We start from the raw sequence: 24786 nt of genomic DNA on the forward strand, positions 1-24786 counted from the left end.
TCCTGAACTCTCTCTCCAGCGCACCGCAAGAGCCCGCGCTTTTCGTGTTTGTCTCTCTTGCTGGCCAGCAGGGAGCCATAAAGCCAACTCCTTGGATGTCTCTCCACTGGGAACACAAGGTAAAGCTGGTGAAGCTCAGTCAGTGCTTTTGCAACTCTAATGGCATAAGTCCCCTGCAGGAATTCTCTTTGACCTAGAGGCTTAGAGTAGATAGAGAGCAGAGGCTGGGTTTACAGACTTGTTTGGAAGGAAGTTCAGGTCCCAAAGAAAAACAGAAAGAAAGTTACATTTGTTGACAAGAAAGCTTCCTTGCACAAAGGAAGAATGTGGACAGAATTGTCTGTTCTGGAAGAGTTTTATCTCATATTCTTGTTCAGTTTTGGAGTGACCTGGAGGAAGCTGATGGAGATACCTCCAGCCGCTCCCTGGTATTACCATTGCTCTCACAGCTTTAGCGGTCTAGTCTCATCAACGCAAAATCCTGCTCACACAGTTTTGACTATTGCTATGTCTGCTTTTCCTCCCCCTGAGGCCTGACTCAGATTGTCATAAAAACTCTGTCTTTCTTAACTTTTGGATTGCACAGGCATCCTTCTAGCTTCCCCAGAACAAATGAGAGATGTTAATCCTGGACTGAGATTACTTCTGTGCTGCCACTGACATCGTCTGTTGGATTGTCTTGTTTCCTTTATTAGTTTGGTTGTAAAGTGCCAAGAACCCATCTTGAAATGGCAGAGATAGAAAGTGGAATTTACTGACTCATGGAATCCAAGGAAAAGGCTGAAAAACTAAACCATGGAAAGGGCAAGGATTGGGCTGTGTCCCAGAAACAATGAAAATCAAGAACTCAAAACACTGGCAGGATCTCTCCCTCTGCTCTCTGTCTCTTATCTCTGGTTCTTTCTGTGGGTAGCTCTGTTCCTTCTCACTACAAATGACTTTTCTCTCAGGTGGGCAACATGGCTTATGGCAACATCCAACTTTTATATCTTACAACTTTGTCAGAGACAGAGAGAGAAAACTGACTCGATTCCTAAATGCCAGATCAAAAAATTCCAGAGATTGGCTGGATTTGACCAATCAACTCAGCTAGACCAGTCACCTGTGGCCAGTAGATGGGGTTACATGATACCAGCTGGTCCTGGGGCCCACCACTGTTTTTGCAGAGGGGGCGTGTTTCTAGAGAAGGGAAGTATTGTGAGCTGGGCAGCTACCCCAAGAGCTGTGAGCTACAACACCCCCAGGGGCCTGATTTGAACCTGACTGTGGTCCTACTGTGCTTCTCCAGCTGCTGCTGGAAACAGATCAAGAACTGGGGGGCATGTTCAAGATATATTTCTTAATAACCAAGATACTTTCATATTTTGGAACCTGTTGCATCTTGTCTTCACTGAATAATAGACTTACAAAATGACAGTGCTAGAAGGAAACAAAATGCAGTGCTTTTTTCCCCGGCTGCTGAAAGAAGCCCTAAGGAGTTATTTCAGATGTCCGGGGGGTCTGGGTGGGGGGTGGGTGGAGTTAGAGAAAAAGAAAGTAAGTGAACTGACCTGTGGATTCCCACCCCAGCCCTAACAGAGAAGCTCTGCTTTTCCCTATTCTACATATCTGGAGTTCATAGAAGTTATAATTTGAAAAAAGATTATGAAGCAAAAAGGAGGAGGAGGAAAATAAAAATAAAACTACTAGTCCAACACCTCAGAGGGTAACAGCCTCTTACAAAAAGCACATGTTATTTCATCTGCTGCAGGAGCAGGTGTAGTCAGTTGTAAAACCTAGCAGCAGAGCTACTCAGGGCCCGGGCTTGCACCCCAGGCCTCTTTTAAGATAAACATCTTTGTGGGCAAGGAAAGTGGGTGGTGTGGTTGGTCCTCGTAAGTGTGTACTTTGTCCTTCAGATCAGTTTTTTTCAGAGCCAGCAGCAGGCATTTATAGCAAGAACTAGGTCTTGCCTGCCCCCTAGGTGAGAAGTACAGGAATCTTCAAGTCAAAGAGGAGACAAACTGAGGCTTGGTTTAGTGGTTGGCTCCCAAGTTAGATTTAAAGCGAGAGGCCGAGACCTGAAGTCAATGTGACCCTTAACCTGTGGACAAGAATAGTCCCACTCACGCGTGAATCTCTGATCTCTTTGTTAGATGCCACTTAACAGATCAACATGCAGTCATAGTAGTGACATGACAAAGGCCTTTCTTCAACTAAAATTTTTTATCAATGATTGCACTGAAGACATGCTTATCAGTTTTAAAAATCACATGACTCTGGGCAGAGTAGTAAATATCCTCAGGATTTAACCATCTACCACTCTTCTGGAATGACTTCAGGATCCATGATGAAGACAGTCCTGCCTTGTAATTCCTTGACCGTCCCCACTGCAATGATTGTCCCCCTCTGTGCCACTTCACTAAGGGCACGTACTGAGGCCACATCCTGCATCTTATTCCACAGAATTGCCCTACCCCTGAAATCGTGAACTCTGAAACTCCACTCGGTGCTCAAAGCCCCAATTTCCACACTCCTCCATTCCCATGAAACTTATTTTCAATCGCACCAAGTTCTCTTCTCCTTACTCTTCTCCATCTTCTCAGTTTATCAGCTTTCATTTAGTTTCTTCTCCCAGGTGCAGATTCCACGATCAATCCCTTCAAATACACTCTCATCACCATCCTCACTTCCTTTGCCTTGGCGATCTCTGCCTCTCCTCTGACCAGTTCTGGTCCTACATTAGCCTATTTCTGGTTTCTTCCACTCAGGGCCCAGGCCTGCTGAGCACTTCTAGAGGAAACACAGAACCTTGCGGATTGATTCAATTACAAAATTACAATTTCCAGCCCCAGCTGAGTCCTTGGTGCTGCCAGGAAATCTTTAGCTCTTTCCAGCTTCCCACAGGGTCCCTTTCCTGAAGCCTCCGTCACTCTCCCTGTCCCTTTCACTCTCAACAGGAAGACCTGCCTACTTTATAATGGATAGAGGGGCAATTGGATTTGAGCTCCTTCAGCTGCTGTCTTCCCCACCTCCCCGTCTCCCCACAGAGGTACCTATTCCTGGCTCTCATCGTCATCAGAGGAAGTGGCCCTCTTCCCTCCTCATTCGTGCTCCTCCCCCTGTGTCTGTTTCTGCTTCACTAACCCCTCATCTCAGCCTGCAAATGTCCTCTCATCCTAAAAAACCCTCATTCCTTCCCACCTTCCTCTCCAGCAAATACCCTCTCTCCTCCTCTCACCATTTCTGTTTTCCTCCTTCCTGAGGTCTTCTCAGTTCACTGCCATCTGACTTTTCACCCCACCGTGCATGCTATCAGTTCTCAAAAAGGTCACCAAAGCCTCTTAAATGTAAATGAAATGGGTTTTACAGTCCTCAGCCTGACTTTTCTATAGCATTTGACCTTCCTGACCACCCGTCTTAACATTCTCTGGTCCTGGATTCCCACATAACACTTTCTCTTGATTCTTCGCCTGTCCCTCTGATTGCATGTTCTAAAATAATTTTTTTTTTTTTTTGGCCACGCTGCGAGGCTTGCAGGATCTCAGTTCCCCAGCCAGGGATTGAACCCGATCCCCTACAGTGAAAGCCCAGAATCATAACCACTAGGCCACCAGGGGACTCCCTAAAAGAATTTTTTTTGCTGCTCACTTCACTTGCCCCTTTGATGTTGATATACCCCAGCCTCTGACCTGAGCATTCCTTCCTTTTCTCTCATTGTATGCTTTCTTTGCTGTAGTAGAAATAATACATTCTTTAGAGTAAGATGGGGTGGGTTCAGATTCCATTTTCACCACTTATCAGCACTATGCTCTTGAGCAAGGTTTTCCACGTGAAAAATGGGGCTAATAAAATCGATTTTAATGACTGGATATGATGATTAAAGGAGATAATGCATACAAAGAGCTTCATTCAGTGGCTGACAGGGATGGGCACTCAGTGCATTTTCATTCTCTTCTTTCCCTCAGTGCCCTCTCTCTCCACTCCCTTTCCTGCCAAAATAACTTCTTATGGTTCACCTTACTTTTGTGGGTGTTGTAGATCCCAGGATTTGGAGTCAGCACTGGGATGAGATCCTTGTTCTGCCACTTACCTGTCCTGTGACCCTGGGCTTGTTGCTCTGAACTGTGGTTTCCACATCTGTAATATGGTAATAGTAGTTCCACATCTCTAATCAATGTGAAGGGGGGGATAAATATTTACATATTTGACCCTTGAACAACATGGGTGTTAGGGGCACCAGCCCTCCGCATAGTGGGAAAACTGCATATAACTTATAGTTAGCCCCTTGGAGGCCCACAGTCCCTCCACATCTGCATTAACTAACCGCAGACATTATAGTACTGTCGTATTTACTCTTGAAAAAAATCTGTGTAGGGAATTCCCTGGCAGTCCAGTGGTTGAGACTGCGCTTTCGCTGCTGAGGACCCAACTTCGATCCCTGGTTGGGGAACTGGGATCCCACAAGCTGCGCAGCACAGCCAAAAAAAAAAAAAAAATTATAAATCAATTATACTGCAACAAAAAAATAAATTAATAAAAAGGTTAAAAAAAAGAAAGTAGTCTGTTTATAATTGGATGCACACTGTTCAAACCCATGTTGTTCAAGGGTCAACTGTATAAATATATATGCACACACATATATAGACACACACACGTATGACGTTTTGGACTCTCTCTTTTCGTCACTGCCTACCTCCTGTCAGTCATCTCTGACTTAATTCTGTAATTTGTCCTTTTCTAACTGTACTGCTTCAGTTTAGGCCTTCATCTTCTCTCACTTGAATTATTGCCTGGATGCTGCTCTTTCTGTCCCATGTTCTGCTGCGTCCAGAGTGACCTTTCTAAGATACATGTCTCACCGTTTCACTCTCCTGTTCCAAAACTCCATGCTTTCCTTTTGAAGCTCTTTAGGCTTTAAGTCTAAGTTCTGGTAGGTTTTGTGCTGACCTGTTTCTCCAAAATCATTGCCTGCCACTTACAGCTCTGCCCACACACTGATTTGTTAACTGGCTGTTCCTCCAAGATACCATATGCCTTCAGGCTCTTCCTTTCTTTTTCTTTTCTTTCCTTTTTTTTTTTTTTTAATTACTGCTCACTAGGATACCCTTCTACTCTTCTCCAATTGGCAAATATCCTTAAAGAACCAGACAAATGTCTTCTTTCCTCTTGATCTTTCCCCGATAGCCTCATCATTCCAACCTGTTGCTCCTTCTGTGCATAGATAGCGTTTTTTAACACTTCTCCATTGTTGCAGTAATCATTTTGTATTAGAGTTATTTATATGCCTGTAATCAGTGAGCCTGGCACAATGCCTGGCAATGTTGGTTGATTTGAATAAATGAATACATGAAGTGACAGGATCTGGAAGGATCTTGTGAGATGGGATCTAACCAGTTGAAATTTGTTAAAGGTAAATATGCGTCAAGAAGACCAGTTATACAAGAATGGAAATAGAGGAGACTGGCTTCACAGCAGAATGTGTTAAAAATTTTTAGGGGTTTGGTTGATAGCACTGAGTCAACTATGTGAGGTGGTAACAAAAAAAGGAGAAGAAGAGGAGGAGGAAGAAGGGGAAGAGAAGGAGAAAAGAATGTGAAATATCTTGTCTGATTTTATAGCCAGAGTATTGGGTTTGGTTCTAGATATTATGGTTTTAGAGGGATTTAGGCCAGAATAGCAATAATTCTTGAAACCATTTGTAAAAATAGACAAAATAAAATGATGAAAATAAACGTGATGAGGAAGAAAAAAGGAGAAAGCACAAATATACAAAATAAGAAATGAGAGTGGAGAAGTAATCCTTGAAACAGAAAAAATTGTAACAGTCTTTGCAGGTCTGTACAAATAAATTTTAAAACTTTGGTGAAATTGATAATTTCTGAGGGAAATTCTGATTACTAAAATTGATAGAAATGGAATATTTAAACAGACCAATTTCTGTAGATGAAATAGAGAACCTTAATAAGGAACTATTCCTCAAAAAAGTACCAGGCAGAAATTATTTCACAGGGGAATTCTGCAAAACCTCCACTCGTCAGACAGTCCCAGTGCTCTACAGATGATGTCAGAGGATTGAAAATAAGGAGAAACTTCCTGCTTCATTTTATGCATATACCTACATGGTAGTGCAAAAAAGAAAACTACAGACTAATACTACTTGTGAATACCCATGAAAAAGTACAACAAATATAGTACTAATATAGCACTAGTAAATATTTTATTAGCGAACAAAATTCAAAACCACACTAAAAATGTAATTATTATGATCAAATAGGTTTAACTCCAGAAATGCAAGGTAGGTTCATTATTAGGAAATCCACATATACCATATTAGATCTCAGGAACAATAATCATAGAATTATCTCCATAAATGCTGACAAAACTTTCATCAAAATTTAACACCCGTTCCTTATAAAACCACTCAAGAAAATAAGACTTGCTTGGTAATGGCATCGAGATGTGGTTCGAGATTCACTCTGGGATCGCCATCATGACCATGTGCTTGTTCAAACTGCGAAAGGCCACTGCGCGCATCCACAGGTTCACTAACAGGGGCAAGGAAAAAATGGTTGCCCATTATTCGTATCAGTGGAGCTTGATGGAAAGACATAGGCGCATCTCTGGAGTTAATCGTTACTATGTGTTAAAGGGTTTGGAGAACATTGATTAAGGAAGCATTTTCCTGATGGATGAAAAATAACTCAGTTACGCTCGTCTACCCCTGCTAGAAGGTTATGCAGTGTATTGTGTAGCATGCCCTGTATTTTATAGTGTGTGATAAAAATAAAACAAAAAAGTAGGGACTTCCCTGGTGGCGCAGTGGTTAAGAATCCGCCTGCCAATGCAGGGGACGTGAGTTCCAGCCCTGGTCTGGGAAGATCCCACGTGCTGCGAAGCAACTAAGTCCATGCGCCACAACTACTGAGCATGTGCTCTAGAGCCCTTGCACCTCAACTACAGGGCCTGTGCTCTAGAGCCTGCAAGCCATAGCTACTGAGCCCACATGCCACAACTACTGAGCCCACATGCCACAACAACTGAAGCCCATGCACCTAGAGCCCGTGCTCCGCAACAAGAAGCTAGAAGCTCGTACACTGCAATGAGAAGCTTGTGCACCACAATGAGAAGCTTGTGCACCACAATGAAGAGGAGCCCCTGCTTGCAGCAACTAGAGAAAGCCCACATGCAGCAGTAAAGACCCAACGCAGCCAAAAATAAATAAACAAACAGACAAACCCCCAAAAAAGTCGAAAAAATAAAAAGAAAAGAATACTTGATGTATTCTTTCTTAACATGATAAAATAAATAAATAAATAAATAACCATATATATATATATATACACACACACACACACACACACACACACACACACACACACATACCTTATTCCTAAAAACCAGTCACTTTCTAAATTGGGAAACACTACAAGTATTTTCTCTAAGTCCAGAAACAGGGAAGGATGCCCACTATCTCCACTACTGGTCAACATTGTACCAGGGGTATTTAGAAATTGATTAGAGGCACAAGGCTTAGTAAAGAAGTAAAACTATTTCTTTTTGTAGATGATATGACAGTAATCCTGGAAAGCATTGAGAATTACTGATAAAACAAACAATAGAAGATAAGGTAACAGGATATAAAATTAACCTACAGCTTTCACATACACAAAGAGTAACCAATTACAGAATGTAATATGGTAGAGAAAACCACATTTATAATCACAATAAAGAAGAATTGAATACTTAGAAGTGAACTTAACAGGAAATGTATAAAACCTACAAGAGGAAAACTTCAAGACACTCCTGAAAGACACATTTGAACAAATGGAAAGACACCCCCTATTCTTGAATAGGGTGATTCAACATCATAAAGGTAACAGTTCTGGCTATGTCAATTTATAAATTTAATATAATCCCAATAAAAATTCTGACAGGCTTTATGGAAGTTCATATGGGGAAATAAGTTTGCAAGAATAGACAAGAAAACATTAAAAAGAGAAAAATTTCAAGGGGGAGGGACTAGTACCAGATATTAAAATATACTATAAAGCCTCTACAAATAAAACATTTTGGTACTGGTGCATGAATAAACAAATATACAAGTGATATAGAATACAAAGTCCAGAAATAGACCTAAACTCTGGAAATTTAGTATATGATAAAGGTGGCATCTCAAATCCCTGGGGTAAAGAGTGTCTTTTTAGTAAATGGTGCTGGAACAACTGGGTAGCCATTTGAAAAAAGATAAATTGTATCTATATCTCATATCATACACGAATAAATTCCAAATGGATCAGGGATCTAAATGTATACAATTTTGAAACCATATGAGAACTAGAAAAAAGCAGAGGTGAATTCTTTCACCTCAGTGTAGGGAAAGGCTTTCTGACCATGACTCAAAATTCAGAGGCAATAAAATAAAATATCAGTAAATTTGATTATATAAAAATGAAAACCTTTTCATGGCCAAAAAACTACCATAAACCAAGTCAAAAGATGACTGACAAACTGGGAAATCTCTGCAACATATGTCAAAGACAAAAGGGTAACATTCCTAATATATAAAGAACTCTTAAAAATGGAGGCACAAAGGACCAAACACTTTGATAGAAAAATGGGAAAGAGATGTGAACAGACAATTCATGTAGATATAAAAAAGATATAAAAGATAAGAATATAAAATGGATTCTTAAACCTACCAAAGGAGGTTCAAACTCATAACTAAAGAAATGAAGATTAAAACAGCACTGAGATACAATTTCTCACCTATCTATCACACTGGCAAAAATTTTAAAGTATGACAACATGTTCTGTTGGCAAGGCTGTGGGAAAATGCGCTCTCATGCATTGCTGTTGGGAATGCAAATGAATACAATGCTTTTGGCAGGGATTTTGGCAATATATGGTAAAGCTATCTACTTAATGTGCCTTTTTACCTAGCAATCTTCTTTGAATCTACCCTGAAGGTAGACCTCCATCAACATGAAAATACGCACGCATAAGTGTACTCATTGCTGCAGCGTTTCTAATAGCAAAATATTGGAAAAAACCTGAATGTGCATATGTAGAAGAGTGGTTGAATAAATTATGGCATAGCCACATAATGGAGTACTATGTAGCTGTAAAATAAGGAAGATCTCTAGACCATTATGGGGTGATTTCCAGAATATATTAAGTGAATATTAATTGAAGTGAAGTGAAAAGTGCAGGTGATAAAAGAATATCAATACTATGCTGTTTTTCACATAAGAAGGAAAGGGAAATAAGAAAATATACATCTCTTTTTTCCCCCAGATAACATAGGACGAATCTGATTGGTTACCTACAGGGGAGGATAGGAATGGGGTGGAAAGAATGGAGAAAAGGGAATGGAGTAGAAAGAATGATGGAGGAGTGATACTTCTGAATATATGTTTTTATATAGCTCTGACTTTTAGAATCATGGTAATCTTTCTCCTACCCCAAAAATAAATAATTAAAATCCACCAAAACGTGAGGAGAACCCAAAATGGACTGTAAATTGTAATAAATGTACCTAACCATATTGCAGTTAGTAACATAACCACACTGAAGGTGGTGGAAAGAAAAGAACTAACCTAAGTCACTTTGGAATCAGTATTTTGAGTGTACACTGTAAGGCCAAAGACAAAAAGAACTATATACAAATATTATGTTCTGGTTAGTAAATTTGTTTTTCACAAGGTATGGATTAGCAAGTCAAACTATTTGATGTGTTTTCTAGGACTGCGGAAATGTTGGTAAATATATTGTGAATAGGGTCAGATTTCTCACTGTGGGAGAAAGGAGTTACATATAAGGAAAAGGGAAAAGAGAGGTGAACCCTGTGGTGTTGGGCTGGAGGCGGGATCAGGATAATTCATGGTATGTCTCTCCATCAGTCTGTCAAGATGAGTAGACACAGATACGTGTGTATGTGTGTATACATACACATATTTCCTACTCTACTACCGAGCGGGCCCAGAATGTCACCCAAGTAGAATGAGCACACCTCATGCCCAAAGTTTGGATTCTAAAAACTGTTCTCCAGTAAAAGGAGCCAGAATTGTTTTCTTTTGAGAAATAGCTGATTACAGAGCTGGGACAGAGAAAATACAAGATGAGGGGACTCTTTTAAAAATACAGGTTCAAAAAAAAACAAAAAAACAAAACCAGGTTCTAATTCATTAGAGCTGGGGCACTGTTTGAGAGTCTGCATTTCCATTTTATTTATTTATTAGAAATTGGGGACCCAATTCAAGGGTCCCGCTATTCTTTTTTTAAAATTAATTAATTTATTTATTTATTGGCCGTGTTGGCTCTTTGTTGCTGCGCGCAGTCTTTCTCTAGTTGTGGCGAGCGGGGGCTACTCTTCGTTGTGGTGCGCGGGTTTCTCATTGTCGTGGCTTTTCTTGTTGCGGAGCACGGGCTCTAGGCACGCAGGCTTCAGTAGCTGTGGCATGTGGGCTCAGTAGTTGTGGCTTGCGGGCTCTAGAGCACAGGCTCAGTAGTTGTGGCGCACGGGCTTAGTTGCTCCGTGGCATGTGGGATCTTCCCGGACAAGGGCTCGAACCCGTGTCTCCTGCATTGGCAGGCGGATTCTTAACCACTGTGCCACCAGGGAAGCCCTCCATTTTATTTTATTTTTATTTTTTAATTTATTTTTGGCTGTATTGGGACTTCGTTGCTGCGCGTGGGCTTTCTCTAGTTGCAGTGAGTGGGGGCTCCTCTTCATTGCAGTGCGTGGGCTTCTCATTGTGGTGGCTTCTCTTGCTGAGGAGCACGGACTCTGGGCGCGTGGGCTTCAGTAGTTGTGGCATGTGGGCTCAGTAGTTGTGGCTCACTGGCTTAGTTGCTCCATGGCATGTGGGATCTTTCTGGACCAGGGCTCGAACCTGTGTCCCCTGCATTGGCAGGCGGATTCTTAACCACTGTGCCACCAGGGAAGCCCTTATTTTATTTTAGTCTATTCTATTTGAAGTATAGTTGTTTTGAAGTATAGTTGATTTACAATGTTTTATGGGAGTGCATTTCTAACAGGCTCCTGGGTGATACTGATGCTGCTGGTCCAGGGAGCACACTTCGATTAGTAGACAACTACTTACTGTAGATTATTACACAAGAGACTCAAACACTGGATGTGGTGGAAGAAGTGACTTCCATTCTAAGAGTTTTGGTGAGGTCATTTGAACCTCCGGGATGCGTTAATTTAGCTGGCAGTGTAGTCGAGTGTAGAGTGGAAGGAGCACTGGCTTGGGAGTCAGGGTGAATTTCATATGGTTTACAGTCTGGGTGGCCTTGAACAATTTACTTCACCTTTTTTGAGCCTCAGTTTCCAGTTAGCAAAATAGATACAGTAAAATATCCCTGGCAGATTAGCATTAGAGAAAATGTGTTTAAGGACCTAGCATAGCTCTTGACACAGCGTAGGTGTTCAGAATAGTGGTGACAATTATTATGCTGTAGAATCCTCTTTACTGGAAGACTAGAGCTGTGATTAATGTGCATGAACATTACTGTTTGGAGCCTCAAAGTAGTTTTGCATCAGAGACAACTTACTTTTATTCATTGACCAAAAGAAGGCTATGGTTACTTAAGTAAAATCGTCTTGGCCTGATGATGAAAAATACATGTTCTTGTCTGCCCTTGCATAATCAACTTTTACAATCATTTTAAGTCTTGGCCTGATGAAATGTGACAAATGATTCACTGATTCAAACAGATATTTGTTGAGCACCTGTTACTCTGAGTCCAACAATCTTGAACTCTTACAACTTCCTGCATAGAGCGTAGTTCAGACCTGAGCTCCTTTTGAGCTCACTGTCCCCTCTGCCTCCTCTCCTCCTTCAGGAACCCCTCCACCGCCGAGCATGGGCTTCAGGTTGGGCTAATACTCTCTTAGCACCTTGTACACCCCTGTCATAGTGCTTGTCTCTACCAGCCTGCAAGCTTCTCTTCCTCTCCCTCTCTTCTCGTATTTTTCCTGCAAACTTCTCGAAGGCATAACGCTCTTTGTAGCCCCATAGCAGAACAGTGCCTGCACTCAACTTGTTGAACGGATTGCTTGACACAGGACTTCCTCAAGGAGATCGGAGTCTGAGGTGTGTGGGAGGGTCAGGGAAGGCTTCCTAGAAAAGGTGATGCTTGAGCTGAGATTTAAGAGGAGATGGCAAGCAGGGGGAGGTAGCGTGGCTGGATAACATGGTGCATTTGGGGCACTGCACATGGTTTGGATGAACTGAAACATGGGGGGCAAAAGTGGGGAAAGGGAGTGAGTGAAGCTGGAGAAGAGGTAAGGGCCAGCATATGACAGACTTAAATGCAGCTAAGGAGATTGGGTTTTATCTTGAGGATAATGAGAAGCCAGTGAAGGATTTTAAGCAGGAATGTGTGGAGGTGGGTTGGGGGTGAGATTTGATACAGAGAGTTGTACATAAGCCTGGTAATCTGACCCAGCTGTTACCCATAATGCCTTTCTGGCCCGGAGCATAGTGGTTTGCTATGGAAGTGCCCTTTGCCTGGCCTGCTTCACACAGTGTTTTGGCTGTACAGTGGGAGCAGACCTGGACAGGAGTCTGGCCCATGTTAAGGCAGAAGGTGCAGCCGCCTCTATTCTGCAGAGTGAGTTGAATAGCAAGAGGCCCTTGGTAAATGCTTGGACCACCTTTACTGGGTTTCCTTACCAGGTCTGCCAGGTCCTAGCTATGGGGACATTAGAGAAGTTGCATAATTTCTCTGAACCTCATCCATAGAATGGAGATGATACCGACCCTTCAGTGCTTTTGTGAGAACTGAATTAGATAATGATAATGAAAATAATAATGACCATTTAGTAAGCATCAACTGTGGCAGGCTGTGTTCCAGGTACATTATTAACTCATTAAAACATATATAGGGGCTTCCCTGGTGGAGCAGTGGTTAAGAATCCACTTGCCAATGCAGGGGACACGGGTTCAAGCCCTGGTCTGGGAAGATCCCACATGCCGCGGAGCAGCTAAGCCCGTGTGCCACAACTACTGAGCCTATGCTCTAGAGCCTGCGAGCCACGACTTCTGAGCCCGCGTGCTGCAACTACTGAAGCCCGAGTGCCTAGAGCCCGTGCTCTGCAACAGCAGAAGCCACCGCAATGAGAAGCCCGCGCCCACCACAACTAGAGAAAGCCCACGTGCAGCAACGAAGGCTTAACGCAGCCAAAAATAAAATAAGTAAATAAGTAAATTTATTTTAAAAAACATATATAAAACATCAAAAATAGTGTTTAGTTCATGGTAGGTACTCAGTAAATATCAGATTCCTCCCCCCACCTCCTGCTGATCATTGCACTTCCTATAGTTTGTCCGTAGCTGATAGATTATTGCCTTAGCACTACCTTCCAAAAGACTTTATTTATTCCCACAAATCGACATAGAGAAAGAAAATAGTGAAGATTTCATTTAAGCCCAGGAAGAAGCCAGTGAGTAATTTCCAACATCATTTCATTAAGGAAGTACTTGGGGCTTAGAAATCAACTGTACTTTAACCAAATTATAGTTTAATACTGTTAGCCTTTGAACTTAATTTTTAGGTTCAGGGTCTTGGGCTTCTACAGAAATCAGACAGAACTGCTGCCTGTACTGACATTGTTCATGTGCTATTTTGATATTTAGTGCCCATCTTCAGAGCAGATAATCAGAATAAACACCTGAATGCAAGCTGTGTTTAAAATGGAATATGTAAGGTTGTCTAAGTGTTGGGATGAGTTATGTGTCCAACCTGAGTCTGACGGGTTTCTGATGGTACTGGGCCATAGCTTTGTCTGCAAATAAATGAAAGCTCCCTCCATCTGCAGCCCCAGTCTTCAGGAACACTGCTCGTCATAGCCTTTCTTTTTCTTTCTTTGTGCAGGTTTCAGGTAACTAGATCCTCTTTGACAATATAAAGCATGGATTAAAACTAGCTCCGTAGCAGTCCCAGGATTATAGGCTCAGGAGAATAAACCTTGGATTGGGTTCAGTTAAGTCTCATTGTAAAGAAATCAGCTATGGGAGAGGCATTTCTGAGCTTGGTTTCTGTTGATTCCTCGTTCCCCAAGATCAATTCTTAGGAGTGTCACAGTTCATTGTGCATACAGGACATGAGTGATTGTTCCTGAGAAGCATAATGAGTTGCTGGCAGCAGTGGTTACACTTGAAAACTGGCTGTGGTTCTGGCCCAGCCTTTATCCCTCATTAACAGAGCAAAACTCAAGGAAAGCAGGAGTCATAGTCACTGAAACACTCACCTGCGTACCTGTGTCCACACTGCCACCCAAGTCAGAGGTTAGCTTACCCCTGGAGACTAGCATAAAACTAGAGAATTTTAGAACATACTCCATGTCTGACCATCTTTCTTTCTTTCCTTAAAACCTCCTCCTCCCTCTGGATATAGATTGCCCAATCTCGAATGCTGCCTTAGAGGGTGCAGGGTAGAGGATAAGAGTAATATGCAACTATTGCCTTACTTCCACCTTTCATTTTCCAGCAACAGCTGCAGGCATATGTGGCCTGGGTGAACGCACAGCTGAAGAAGAGGCCAGCAGTGAAGCCTGTGCAGGACCTGCGACAGGATCTCCGGGATGGGGTGATCCTGGCGTATCTCATCGAGATTGTAGGTCAGTTGGCCCTGGACTCCAATGTTAGCGTAAACCAGAACATGGCCTCTTTTATCCTCCTTATGCCCTTCAGAGCAGATTGCTCCTTCTTTAAAATAAATGGAAATGGGACTTCCCTGGTGGTCCAGTGGTTAAGAGTCTGTGCTTCCACTGCACGAGCCACAGGTTCGATCCCTGGTTGGGGAACTAAGATCCCGCATACTGCGGCCAAAAATTTTTTTTAAATAAATGAATAAAATAAATGGAAATGGAAGTAGAGCAGCCTTAAGATACTCGCCCAAGGTTACTTTATTTATTTATCGTCAGTAGACACTGTGTTCCAGGTGCCGTGTTAAGCTTTGGGAATATGATGAGCAGTCTAGGCTCTCAAGAGTCTCCCAATCTATTTGGAAAGACTGGAAAGTGAAGCCACTTCCATTAATGTACTTCGTATTCTCATGGGGCAAGTACAGATAGGAGCACATGGGGGACACCCAACCCAGTCTTAGGGGTTGAGGGATGGCTTGCCAGAAGATTTGATGTCTAGACCGAGGCTGGAAAAGGAAGCGGTAGCCAGGCAAAAAGAAGGTGTGTTAGCAGCAAAAGGACCCCTCTATGGTATTCACTACCATGATGCTTCCCAAGAGACCTTGCTTTCTTGAAGCCCTGGAGTTGTTGCCGGTCATTCTTATTAGATGGTATCATAACCTTATTTCCGTAGCATTTGTCTGTAGCTCTGTTATTATTTCTCTCACCAAAAGGTAGTTATTTACTATCTATTTCTCCTGTATAGACTGAGCTCTTTAAGAGCAGGTACAGTATAATATTTTTTCTGTTTCTACAACCCCTAACCAAGTGCCAGACACATAGTAGGTACTCAAACGTTCATTGTCATGTAAGTCAGCTGACCTTGCTTAGAGTCTTTGAGGGATGTGGGTTTGCAAGTGGTATGTAAGAAGTCAGGTTTGCAACAGGCAGCCTGTCCATGAATACCTCATTCAGACAGCTCATGGATTCATTAGAGTATTCACTTATGGATATAATAACCATGGTAATAGTACTAGCAGCTGCTATGTATTAAACACTATCTCATTTAATTTCATTTGATCATCAACCTTTGAGAAACATAATAGCCCCATTTTCAGGAAACAAACTTGAAAGAGAATTTATAAAAATAAGTAAATTCATTGAGTACTTTATATATTATATATATATGTATATGTATATATCAAGCATTGTGCTAAGCATGCTACTTTGATGGACTTATGATATAGATATGATGTAAGTACTCTTTCACCCATTTTATAGGACTTAGAAAGGTTAAGCAACTTTACAACGTCACATAACTGTAAGTGGCAAAGCAGAGATACAAACCTAGATCTGCTTTAATTCCAAAGCTCATTTTAAAATGAGCTCATTTAATTCTTCATTCATTTGACTAGATTATACTGGAAATATAATCAGTTAGAAAATCCAGACAACACAAGAGGATATAAAGTCGAAAGCCATTTTTCCACCTCTGTCCCCCTGCCAGCTACCTGCTCTTTCTGGAGGCAACCAGTGTTAGCAGTTTCTTGCTTTTTTTTCCCCAGAGATATTCTATGCATATACAAGCAATATGAATATGTATTCTTGTTTACCCCAAACCCAGGTTCTTAAATGCTGCATTCTGTTGTGACTTGGCTATATAGAAAAATTCACAGAATTCACTGCCTTATTTCCCATTCTTTCTTTAGCCAGCCTTCACTGGGTTTTTGATCCCACTACTCCCCCGAAACTGCTCTCCTCAAGGCCACAACCTCTGCCTTGTCAAATCCAGTGGCCAGGCCTCAGTTCTCGCTGTATTCAACTTGGCAGAACCTGACACAGTGGATCTCTCCCTCCTCCTCCAAACACCTTCTCCCCTTGGACTCCAGGACCCTGTGGTTTCGAGTTTTCCTCCTTCCTCACTGGCCTCTCCTGTTAGCTTTGCTGGCTTTCTCCTCCTTCCTGACCTCTAAATGTTGAAGCTCTCCTTAGAGGCTTAGACCTTAGTCCTTATATATTCTCTATCCCTAAGTGAGCTCTTCCCAAATTTGTATCTTTAGCCCTAAGCTTTTCATTGAGTTCTAGACATGAATATCAACTTCCTGTTCAACATCTCTGCTTGGATGTGTAAAATGCAGCTCTCGGGAATTCCCTGGCTGTCCAGTGGTTGGGACTCGGTGCTTTCACTGATGAGGGCCTGGGTTCAATCTCTGGTTGGGCCAAAAGAAAAAACTGCAGCTCTCTTCATGTGTCATAATCAGAGTTTTTCCTTCTCCCCGCTGATCCCTCTATCCTCCGAGATTCTTCATTTAACACATCACAGTACCATTCACCCAGCTGTTAAAGCAGAACATTTAGAAGTTGTCTTTTATTATTCTCTTTTCCTCATATATCATATCCAGTCCTTCACATGTGCTGTGTGCTTTATATTAAAAATGTACCCAGGAGCTTTGCTCAGGTGTGGGTCTGGACCCTTGCGTAGTCTCAATGTGCAACTGATCCCAGGTTAAGATGGAGCAGGGAGCCAAGGGCCTGAGCCGGTGGCATGTGGCTCTGCACCAGTTCACAGAGGAGACTGAGAAGTCAATGTCCATCTTGGACGTGTCTTCATCTCCTGGAAGCAGTGGAGTGCACACCTCTTGGAACCATGGCCCATCAGGTTTTCAACATGTCCCTCAGTGCACAGAGCTGGAGAGGATCCCCTTGGTCTCTGCTGAGGCACCCAGGCAGAATGCCAGTGAAATGGGACCACAGTTCAGTATGTTGCTGCCTGACCACGGTGTGAGCCCCCAAGTGACTTTCAGTCCTTCCCAGATGATTTACTCAGGGAATGTCTCCTTCCCAGCCAGGAATGATGATTTTCCAGGGGCCCCAAGCAATGCCCTTAGGAGAGCCCAGTGTTCCAGGGGCCTCGACCTTTGGTGGGAATCTAAGAATGCCCCCCAATGGGCCGCCAGTCTCACCTGCCAGTGGAATCCCAATGATGTCCCACATCAGAATGCGAACAATGCCTTATTCTGGCTTCCCAACAGTAACTTCTAACAGAGACCCTTTAACACGTAAAACATTATTGTATACAACTGTGCCTTCCACTGAGGCCCAGGCAATGCTCCCCTCTTTGGCTCAGATGTTGCAGTCTAGAAACCCCACAACTTAGGGATGCCCCCAGCTGGATCCCATTATTGCTGGCTTTGGAATCCCAGGGCTCTTTTGTGAGCCAGCCAGTCTCCCAGGAAGACCCCTTCCTACCTAAGTAGTCTTTACCTGCTCCACGGAGAGCAGAGCAGTATTCCGGGGCCCAAGAAAGGGCTCCCAGGAGGAGATCCCCAGATTCAAGGCCTTAACCGCTGCAACTGAGAGAACTGGAAAAAGCTAAGGGCTCCCACCTCGTGAGTCACCAACGCAAACACACAGGTGAAAGGCCCTGTAAATGCATGTGGGAAACCTGTACTTGGTCCTTCTTCCGATCTGATGAACTTGGAAGACATACTCGGATACACGCCAAATACGGACCACATAAATGTGACCAGTGCAGCCGACAATTCATGAGATCTGACCATCTCAGGCAGCACCAAAGGGCTCATATGCGGATGCCAACATCCCCAGACCCACTGGCTGACAGTGGACGTATGGCTGGTTCTCCTGCTCCTGGTCTTTAGGTCAATCTACTCTTCCCCTCATTTTGACCTTTCTGCCCAGATCCTGCCTGCCTCTGACCAGCTAGTCTCTTTGGTAGGTGTAGGCTTTGATGAAGACAGAAAGATTATGAGGCAGTGTTGAAGCCCATGTGAGCTCTGGATCTAGTCAGAGCTCAAAAACTGTCTTGGATGTCCTTACATCTCTGGGGCCATCTCTTGGCATCTTTTGTGCCAAGTTCAGCCACATGGGAAGATGGAGCAAAGTAGAGATTGGGAGCTTTATAAAAAGCTCTTTATCTTACATCATTCCCAGCTTGAAACCCTTTAGCGACTCTCCTTTGCCTGCTGCATAAAATCCAACTTCCTTATCTTGGTCTTTGACAGTTTCCAGAGCCAGTTTCCAGAGCCAAGACTATGTTCAAATCCTGAGTTTACCACTTACTAGCTATGTGACCTTGGGAAAGGTCTTTGATCATTATGCCAGGTTCCCTCTTCTGGTAAAAGAAAAACACTGTTGGACTGTCATGAACACATCTTATGTACAAAACCAGATTCTCTCCGGCACTCACCAGCCTCATACCCAGAGTTTGTCTCCTCCCATCATTTCCAGACTTGGATGGAATGACCCCACAGGACATGGGATCTGGTATCTCAAGTAGCCACTAGCAACCCAGGAATGTGGAAGAGTTAGTGCTCCTGGGATAACATTTGACTAATGGGAGATGGGAGAAATCCAGGTGATAAATTCCCCCTTCTTCCCTCCCTTCCCTGAACTGGTGCAAGATACCATTTCTCCCACTGGGGAGACCTCCCAAGTAGCCAGTGGATACAGCTTTTGTGCCTCTTCGAGGCTTGTCATGAAGCAGACTCAACCCGCTATCACCTGGCATTACCTCCTGTTCTTCCTTGTGTTGAGTTCCTTTTCTTACTCTCAGTGCCCTGTAATCACCCATATAAACATTGGTACTTTAAAAAATTAATTAATTAATTAAAAATTAAAAAAAAATGTACCCAGTATCTGACTTCTCACCTCTCAGCTTCTTCCCAAACCATCATTGTCTCTTGCTTGATTGTTTTCACTTCCCTTTTAACTAATCTCCCTATTTCCTCTTCACATAATCTATGTCCACACAGAGTCAACTTTTAAAAACATAAATCAGATCATGTAACTCCCTTACCTCAAACCCTCTGTTGGCTGTCCATTACACATAGAATAAAATTCAAGGTCTTTGCTCTTTTCCTCTGGTCCCTAAAGCTCCACATGGCCTGGCCTTGCTTACTTCTCCACCTTACCCTAGGACTCGACTCCTTGCTCTCTCCACTCCAGCCCTATGGTCTTGTTGCTCTTCCTCAGATAAGCTGAGCTCATTCCCACCTTGGGGCTGGGATCTGTGCATTCTCAGCCTGGAATGCTTCCTCTGCAAATCTTAACCTCTCTTACTTTATTCAAGCCTCTGCCCAAATGTGTTATCAGAGAGACCGTGATCACTCTTCTTTGTCTTTCCTCATAGTACTTATCACTACCTGAAATTATATTGAAGATTTATTTGTTACCTTGGTCATCTGTCATCCCTACAGATATAACCTCTATGATGGAAGAAAAGACGAAGTCCTGGTCATTGCTGTTTCTCTGGTGCTTAGAATAGGGCCCTGGCACACGGTGAATATTTGTTGAATGAATATTCATGAATATTTGTTGAATGAATATTCATGAATATTTGTTGAATGAAAAAATGTATGCACAGCAACTTCACAGGCCCCTGGGAATAAATTTGAAAATTTGGAGGCCCTGCAAAAGACTTTCATTTTCCTATTCCCCATCCAAATTACAAACACCAAGGCCTAACTCACTTGCATATTTATAGATAATCTTAGTGTTTACATCAAATATTCTCTTTCTCTGTGTCTGGCTACTATGAAACTGTGATAGTACTGCTCCCCATAACTTCAAATATTTTCTTTATCCTAACAGCAGGAGAAAAGCTGAGTGGTGTACAGCTGAGTCCCAGTAACCAGCAGGAGATGAAAAATAATGTGGAGAAAGTGTTACAGTTTGTAGCCTCCAAAAAGATTCGTATGCACCAGACTTCAGCTAAAGGTCAGTGCTTCATCCTGTCCGTGGTGGGTGAGTACACTCATCTTTACCTGGTGATTGTCACCCTCAGAAGAACTATCTGTTATGTAGCTGAGGGTTCCGAGTAGACTCGGGTAGGGTTAGGCCCACGACCTCGTATCATTTTTCCATAAAGAAAGTTATCCTCTTGGGATAGAGCGATTATCAAAATCCAAGTGCTTTGGAAACCTGGGTGAAGATAGAAGTTCTCTATTCATTTTAACTGAGTAAAGTTTTGCTTGAGTGTGTGTAGGAAGATTAACAGAAAAGAAATTATAAAATTGTGAAATGAATTTTAGAATGTCTTGTTTAAGCTATCAAAAATGAAGATAGATTATGTTTTTTGAGTTTTTTGAGCCACATGGCCAGAAGAGGACACCTCTCAATCCAGTTTGAGCCCAGGCTTCAGGGAAGAAATGGTGTAGGTGTCCTCAGAAGGCACAGGCTCCCAGGTCCTCTCACTGCTTCTGTAGAACTGATTATAATCTGGATCTGTTTCAGATTCAGTTTCTGGGCCTGATTGCCTGTGGCTCTAATGAGAATGGGGGGCAGGAGGGAGCCCTCCTTTCGTGTGTTATTAGTGTTCTCTGTGTTGGGCTCATTCATGCGGGGCAGATACTGACCATTGAGAGTGCCTGTAGAAGGTATCAATCAATCCTTTTGGAAGCCTTGCATATTTAAAAGGCTATGAAACTAAAACATAGAATTTTACCTATTTCCTTATGTTAACCAGACCTATTATATTTTTTTCTGCCTGCATTTCTCTTTTTTTTCTAGGACAAAATTTAGAATGCCATAATATCTCAGATCTGGTCCCCATGAGGAGTGGGCTTGGGGATCTGGCCCATTAAAGTTGGCTATTTTGAGGGAACACTGCCGTTCAGGACATCATTGTCATTTACCTGGAGAAGTGCAACAGCTTCCTAATTAGTCCCACTGCATCCATTTCTGTCCCCCTCCCCTCTGCTCTCCACACTGCAGCCAGAATGATCTTTCTAAGAGTGTATATGCTCATGCCATTCCTCTGCATCTGAGGGCCCTTAGGAGAAAATCCAGAGTCCTTCCTCTGGCTCACCATGCCCTTTCTGACCTCACCTCCTGTTCATCCTCCTCCATCTTTCACCCTCTCCCCCTGAACTCTGAGCTCTGGCTATGCTGAGCTGCTTTCTGTTCCTCTTCCACAGCGTGTGCCATAGAAATATAACGTGAGTCTCATACATGACTTGAATGTGTCTAATAGCCATGGTTAAAAAAAAAAGAAAACGAAATGGTTGAAAATAATTTTAATAATATATTTTACTTAACCCAACATATCCAAAATATTATCAGCTCAACATATGATCAATGTAAAAAACTATTACTGAGACATTTTACATTCTATTTTTTGTACTAAGTCTCATGAGATTTTTCATTCTGTTTCTGTGTGTGTGCTAGGATAGTACTAGCATGTTTCAGTTCAGACTACAGCTACCTTTTAAGTGCTCAATAGCCACATGTGGCTAGTGGCTCCCATACTGGAGGGCGCAGTTCGGGTGTGTCGTGCTGTCTCACCTCTAGACCTTCATGCCTGCTCTTCCCTCTTCTTGGAATACTCTTTTCCTTCCCTTCCCTCATCTGATAAACCATTATTGGTCAGTCACGTCTCAGTTTAGAACTCACTTCCTCAGGGACTCCCTCCCAGAGCCCTCTAGACCAGACAAGATGCTTCTTCTCTGAGCTCCCAGAGAATCCTGTACTTCTCCTCTCATACGTTATTGTACGTTATTGTAATTGCTTTCAAATACTCTGTCTCCCTGTTGAACACAGAGAGCTTGATTGCCTTGCTTACCTGCTCACTAGCAAATACGTAGTAACTGAATGAGTCCTCAGCTCTCTGCCTCTCTCTTAGGACCTCTCGGTCTGTTCCAATCCTCAGATATCGTGGAAGGCAACCTGAAGTCTATCATGAGGCTGGTCCTGGCCTTGGCAGCTCATTTCAAACCGGGCTCCAGCAGGACAGTGAACCAAGGACAGGACGCCAGAGCCCCTCTGCAGAGTCACCAGCCACACTGTGCCACTGCTGTGGCCCAGGGAGCAGCTGCCGCCCTAGCTGATGTGTGTCACGACATGTCACGGTCAGGGCGGGATATCTTTCGATACAGACAGAGGTAAGGATGGAAATCTGGGGATGGGAACTCAACCCACTCTGATATTTCTTCCCTTAAATGATATAGTGCAGTAAAGGGAAATACCACGTAAACAGCCCACATTACAGAAAAGAGCATGGAGTGGAGGTTGGAGAGGGTGCTCCAAAAGAGAAAAAAGGCCCTTTCTTTTAGAGATGTTTATTTTGCCCTTAGTAGAAAGTAAAGGAATCGTATATGTAATTTTTTGCTTTGGTGTGCAGAGTTTTGTTTTATTTTATTTTTTTAAATATTCATGTATTTATTTATTTGGCTGCATCTGGTCTTAGTTGCGGCATGCGGGATCTTTTAGTTGTGGCACGCGGACTCTTGGTCGCAGCCCGCAGGCTTCTCTCTAGTTGTGGCATGCAGGCTCTAGAGTGCATGGACTTAGTTGCCTCGCGGCATGTGTGATCTTAGTTCCCTGACCAGGGATCGAACCCATGTCCTCTGCCTTGGAAGGCGGATTCTTAACCACTGGACCACCAGGGAAGTCCCCAGAGTTTCAAATATATGCCTTTGGCACAGTGTGTTTTCTGCACTGGGAGATATATGTGGCAGCAACATCCTGATTCATCCCTGAGTCTCCCCCTGCTGTGTATCCTAAAGGGCGGGCTGCCCTAAAGAGTCATAGCAGGAAACCCTTTGTGGGTTGTGCGTCTGCTGAGAGGGAACACGACTCTGAGGTGTTGCAGAGATTGGTGAAATTACTGTTTTTTTGTATCCACCTTTCTTACTAGGTTTCAAGTGTCCTTAAGGCAGGGGCTTTGCCTTATTCATCGTTTTTTCCCATAGTGCTCCCAAAGTGGTGTCTATCAGTACTTGTTGGGTTGACCTTCTCCTTTGCTGGTGCCCTCTGCCTTTAGGAACAGCAGCGTGGATGAGGAGATTGGGAATCCATGCTGGAGCGTGCGAGCCCTGGTGCAGCAGTATGAAGGGCAGCAAAGGTCCCCATCCGAGTCCAGCTGCTCCAGGTAACTGTGGCCTCAGATTCTTCACCACTACAGTCCTCCCTAAGAGCTGAACTGTGGGGATTCTCAGGGTTGTCAGCTTCAGGTAGTAATGCAACAGGCAATAAGGCACTGAAGCCCTTTCTCTTTCCCTCAGTTTATGTTTGGCTTTAAAGGGGTAGCCCTCAGCACGGTCTGTGGTTTTGTGCTGACAGGAGGGTAGGCTGGGATGCTTGTGAATTTCCTACATACCAGTGCCAGTGCTTCGCTGTGTCCACGTGGGGGCATGACTGGGACCTGCTAGGGCCCAGCCCCATGGTTCTGATATTTGCATATCAGCTGCCAAGTGTTTGTGAGAGCCAGTTCCATTGCACTGCCTTTGTGCCTGAGTCTGACTCTTAAGTTATGGCCTGAGAAGGCTGTATAAAGCTCATAGCAAGAGAAAATGAGCAGAGTTGTCTTAGAGCCTTTAGAATGTTCCCACCTTTCATTTACAGGGCTGGGAATTGTGGCCCATTAGTACATTTGAGTGGGCTAACAATGTGTGTGACTCTAGCTGAAAAATGTTGTCTATATCCCTTAGAGCCAAATGCAGAGACCAAAACAGGACACAGTGCTCTAATAAAAGCCTGATCAATGCCAAGTATAGTGGCAGAAAAAGATTATTTTCCTGGCTCATGTAAATCATGCTCCTATAAACACATCCCCAGGTCATGTTAGCTTATTTACTAACTTCATTTCATTGCTGAATCATATTTAATTTATGCTCTTATAACCTTTTCTCTCTTACCTCAACCCAGGATTAGTCTGTTCTAGTTAAGCCTAATTGTTCTTTGTCTAATATGTATGTATTTTATGTGTTTGTTTCCTTCCTCCTATTTCTTTTCCTAATAAAATTCCATCTTAGTTTGATGGACCATTTTCTAACTTGCTGAGGTCGCATGGAATTCTTTCCATCATTTTAATATACTGGTAACCTTGCTCGACTTTAATTTTCACATTTAATAGTTGTGTTTTTTTATTTTTAAAATTCACATGACATTAAATTAGCCATTATCATTTTACAGTGTACAATTCAGTGGTACGTAGTACCTTCATTAATATTGTGCAACCATCACTTCTATCCAGTCCAAAGAGATTTTCATCACCCCAAAAGGAAACCTTGTACCCATTAAGCAATAGATGTGGTTTTACAGAGAATCTAAACCATTCCTTCCTTGCTTGCTGCTTGGACTATCACTTGGTACAGAATCAAAGGATATTTCATTGTATAATGAGATCTGTTGCTTCCTGCATGGCTTCAGGCCTT

General features: G+C 42.9%; 1 protein-coding gene and 2 pseudogenes across 6 annotated transcripts in view; all 3 read left to right on the plus strand.

Moving 5' to 3' along the window:
• DIXDC1 (DIX domain containing 1) overlaps nt 1-24786 on the plus strand; it is a 74727-nt gene that overhangs the window by 15313 nt on the left and 34628 nt on the right. For all 6 annotated transcript variants that reach the window (XM_089915534.1, XM_089915533.1, XM_089915537.1 and 3 more), the window contains 4 exons: nt 14479-14608; nt 20225-20350; nt 22281-22512; nt 23394-23501. In XM_089915534.1, the coding sequence (XP_089771660.1) occupies nt 14479-14608; nt 20225-20350; nt 22281-22512; nt 23394-23501 (596 nt within the window). The remainder of the gene's footprint in view (nt 1-14478; nt 14609-20224; nt 20351-22280; nt 22513-23393; nt 23502-24786) is intronic.
• LOC149748811 (NADH dehydrogenase [ubiquinone] 1 alpha subcomplex subunit 1 pseudogene) lies at nt 132-14472 on the plus strand (annotated as a pseudogene).
• Nucleotides 14626-20210, plus strand: LOC149748812 (Krueppel-like factor 17 pseudogene; annotated as a pseudogene).

This window comes from Delphinapterus leucas, chromosome 7 (assembly GCF_059928025.1).
Source record: "Delphinapterus leucas isolate spDelLeu-1000000601 "Yukka" chromosome 7, BTC_Dleu_Yukka2, whole genome shotgun sequence".
Taxonomy (NCBI): Eukaryota; Metazoa; Chordata; class Mammalia; order Artiodactyla; family Monodontidae; genus Delphinapterus; species Delphinapterus leucas.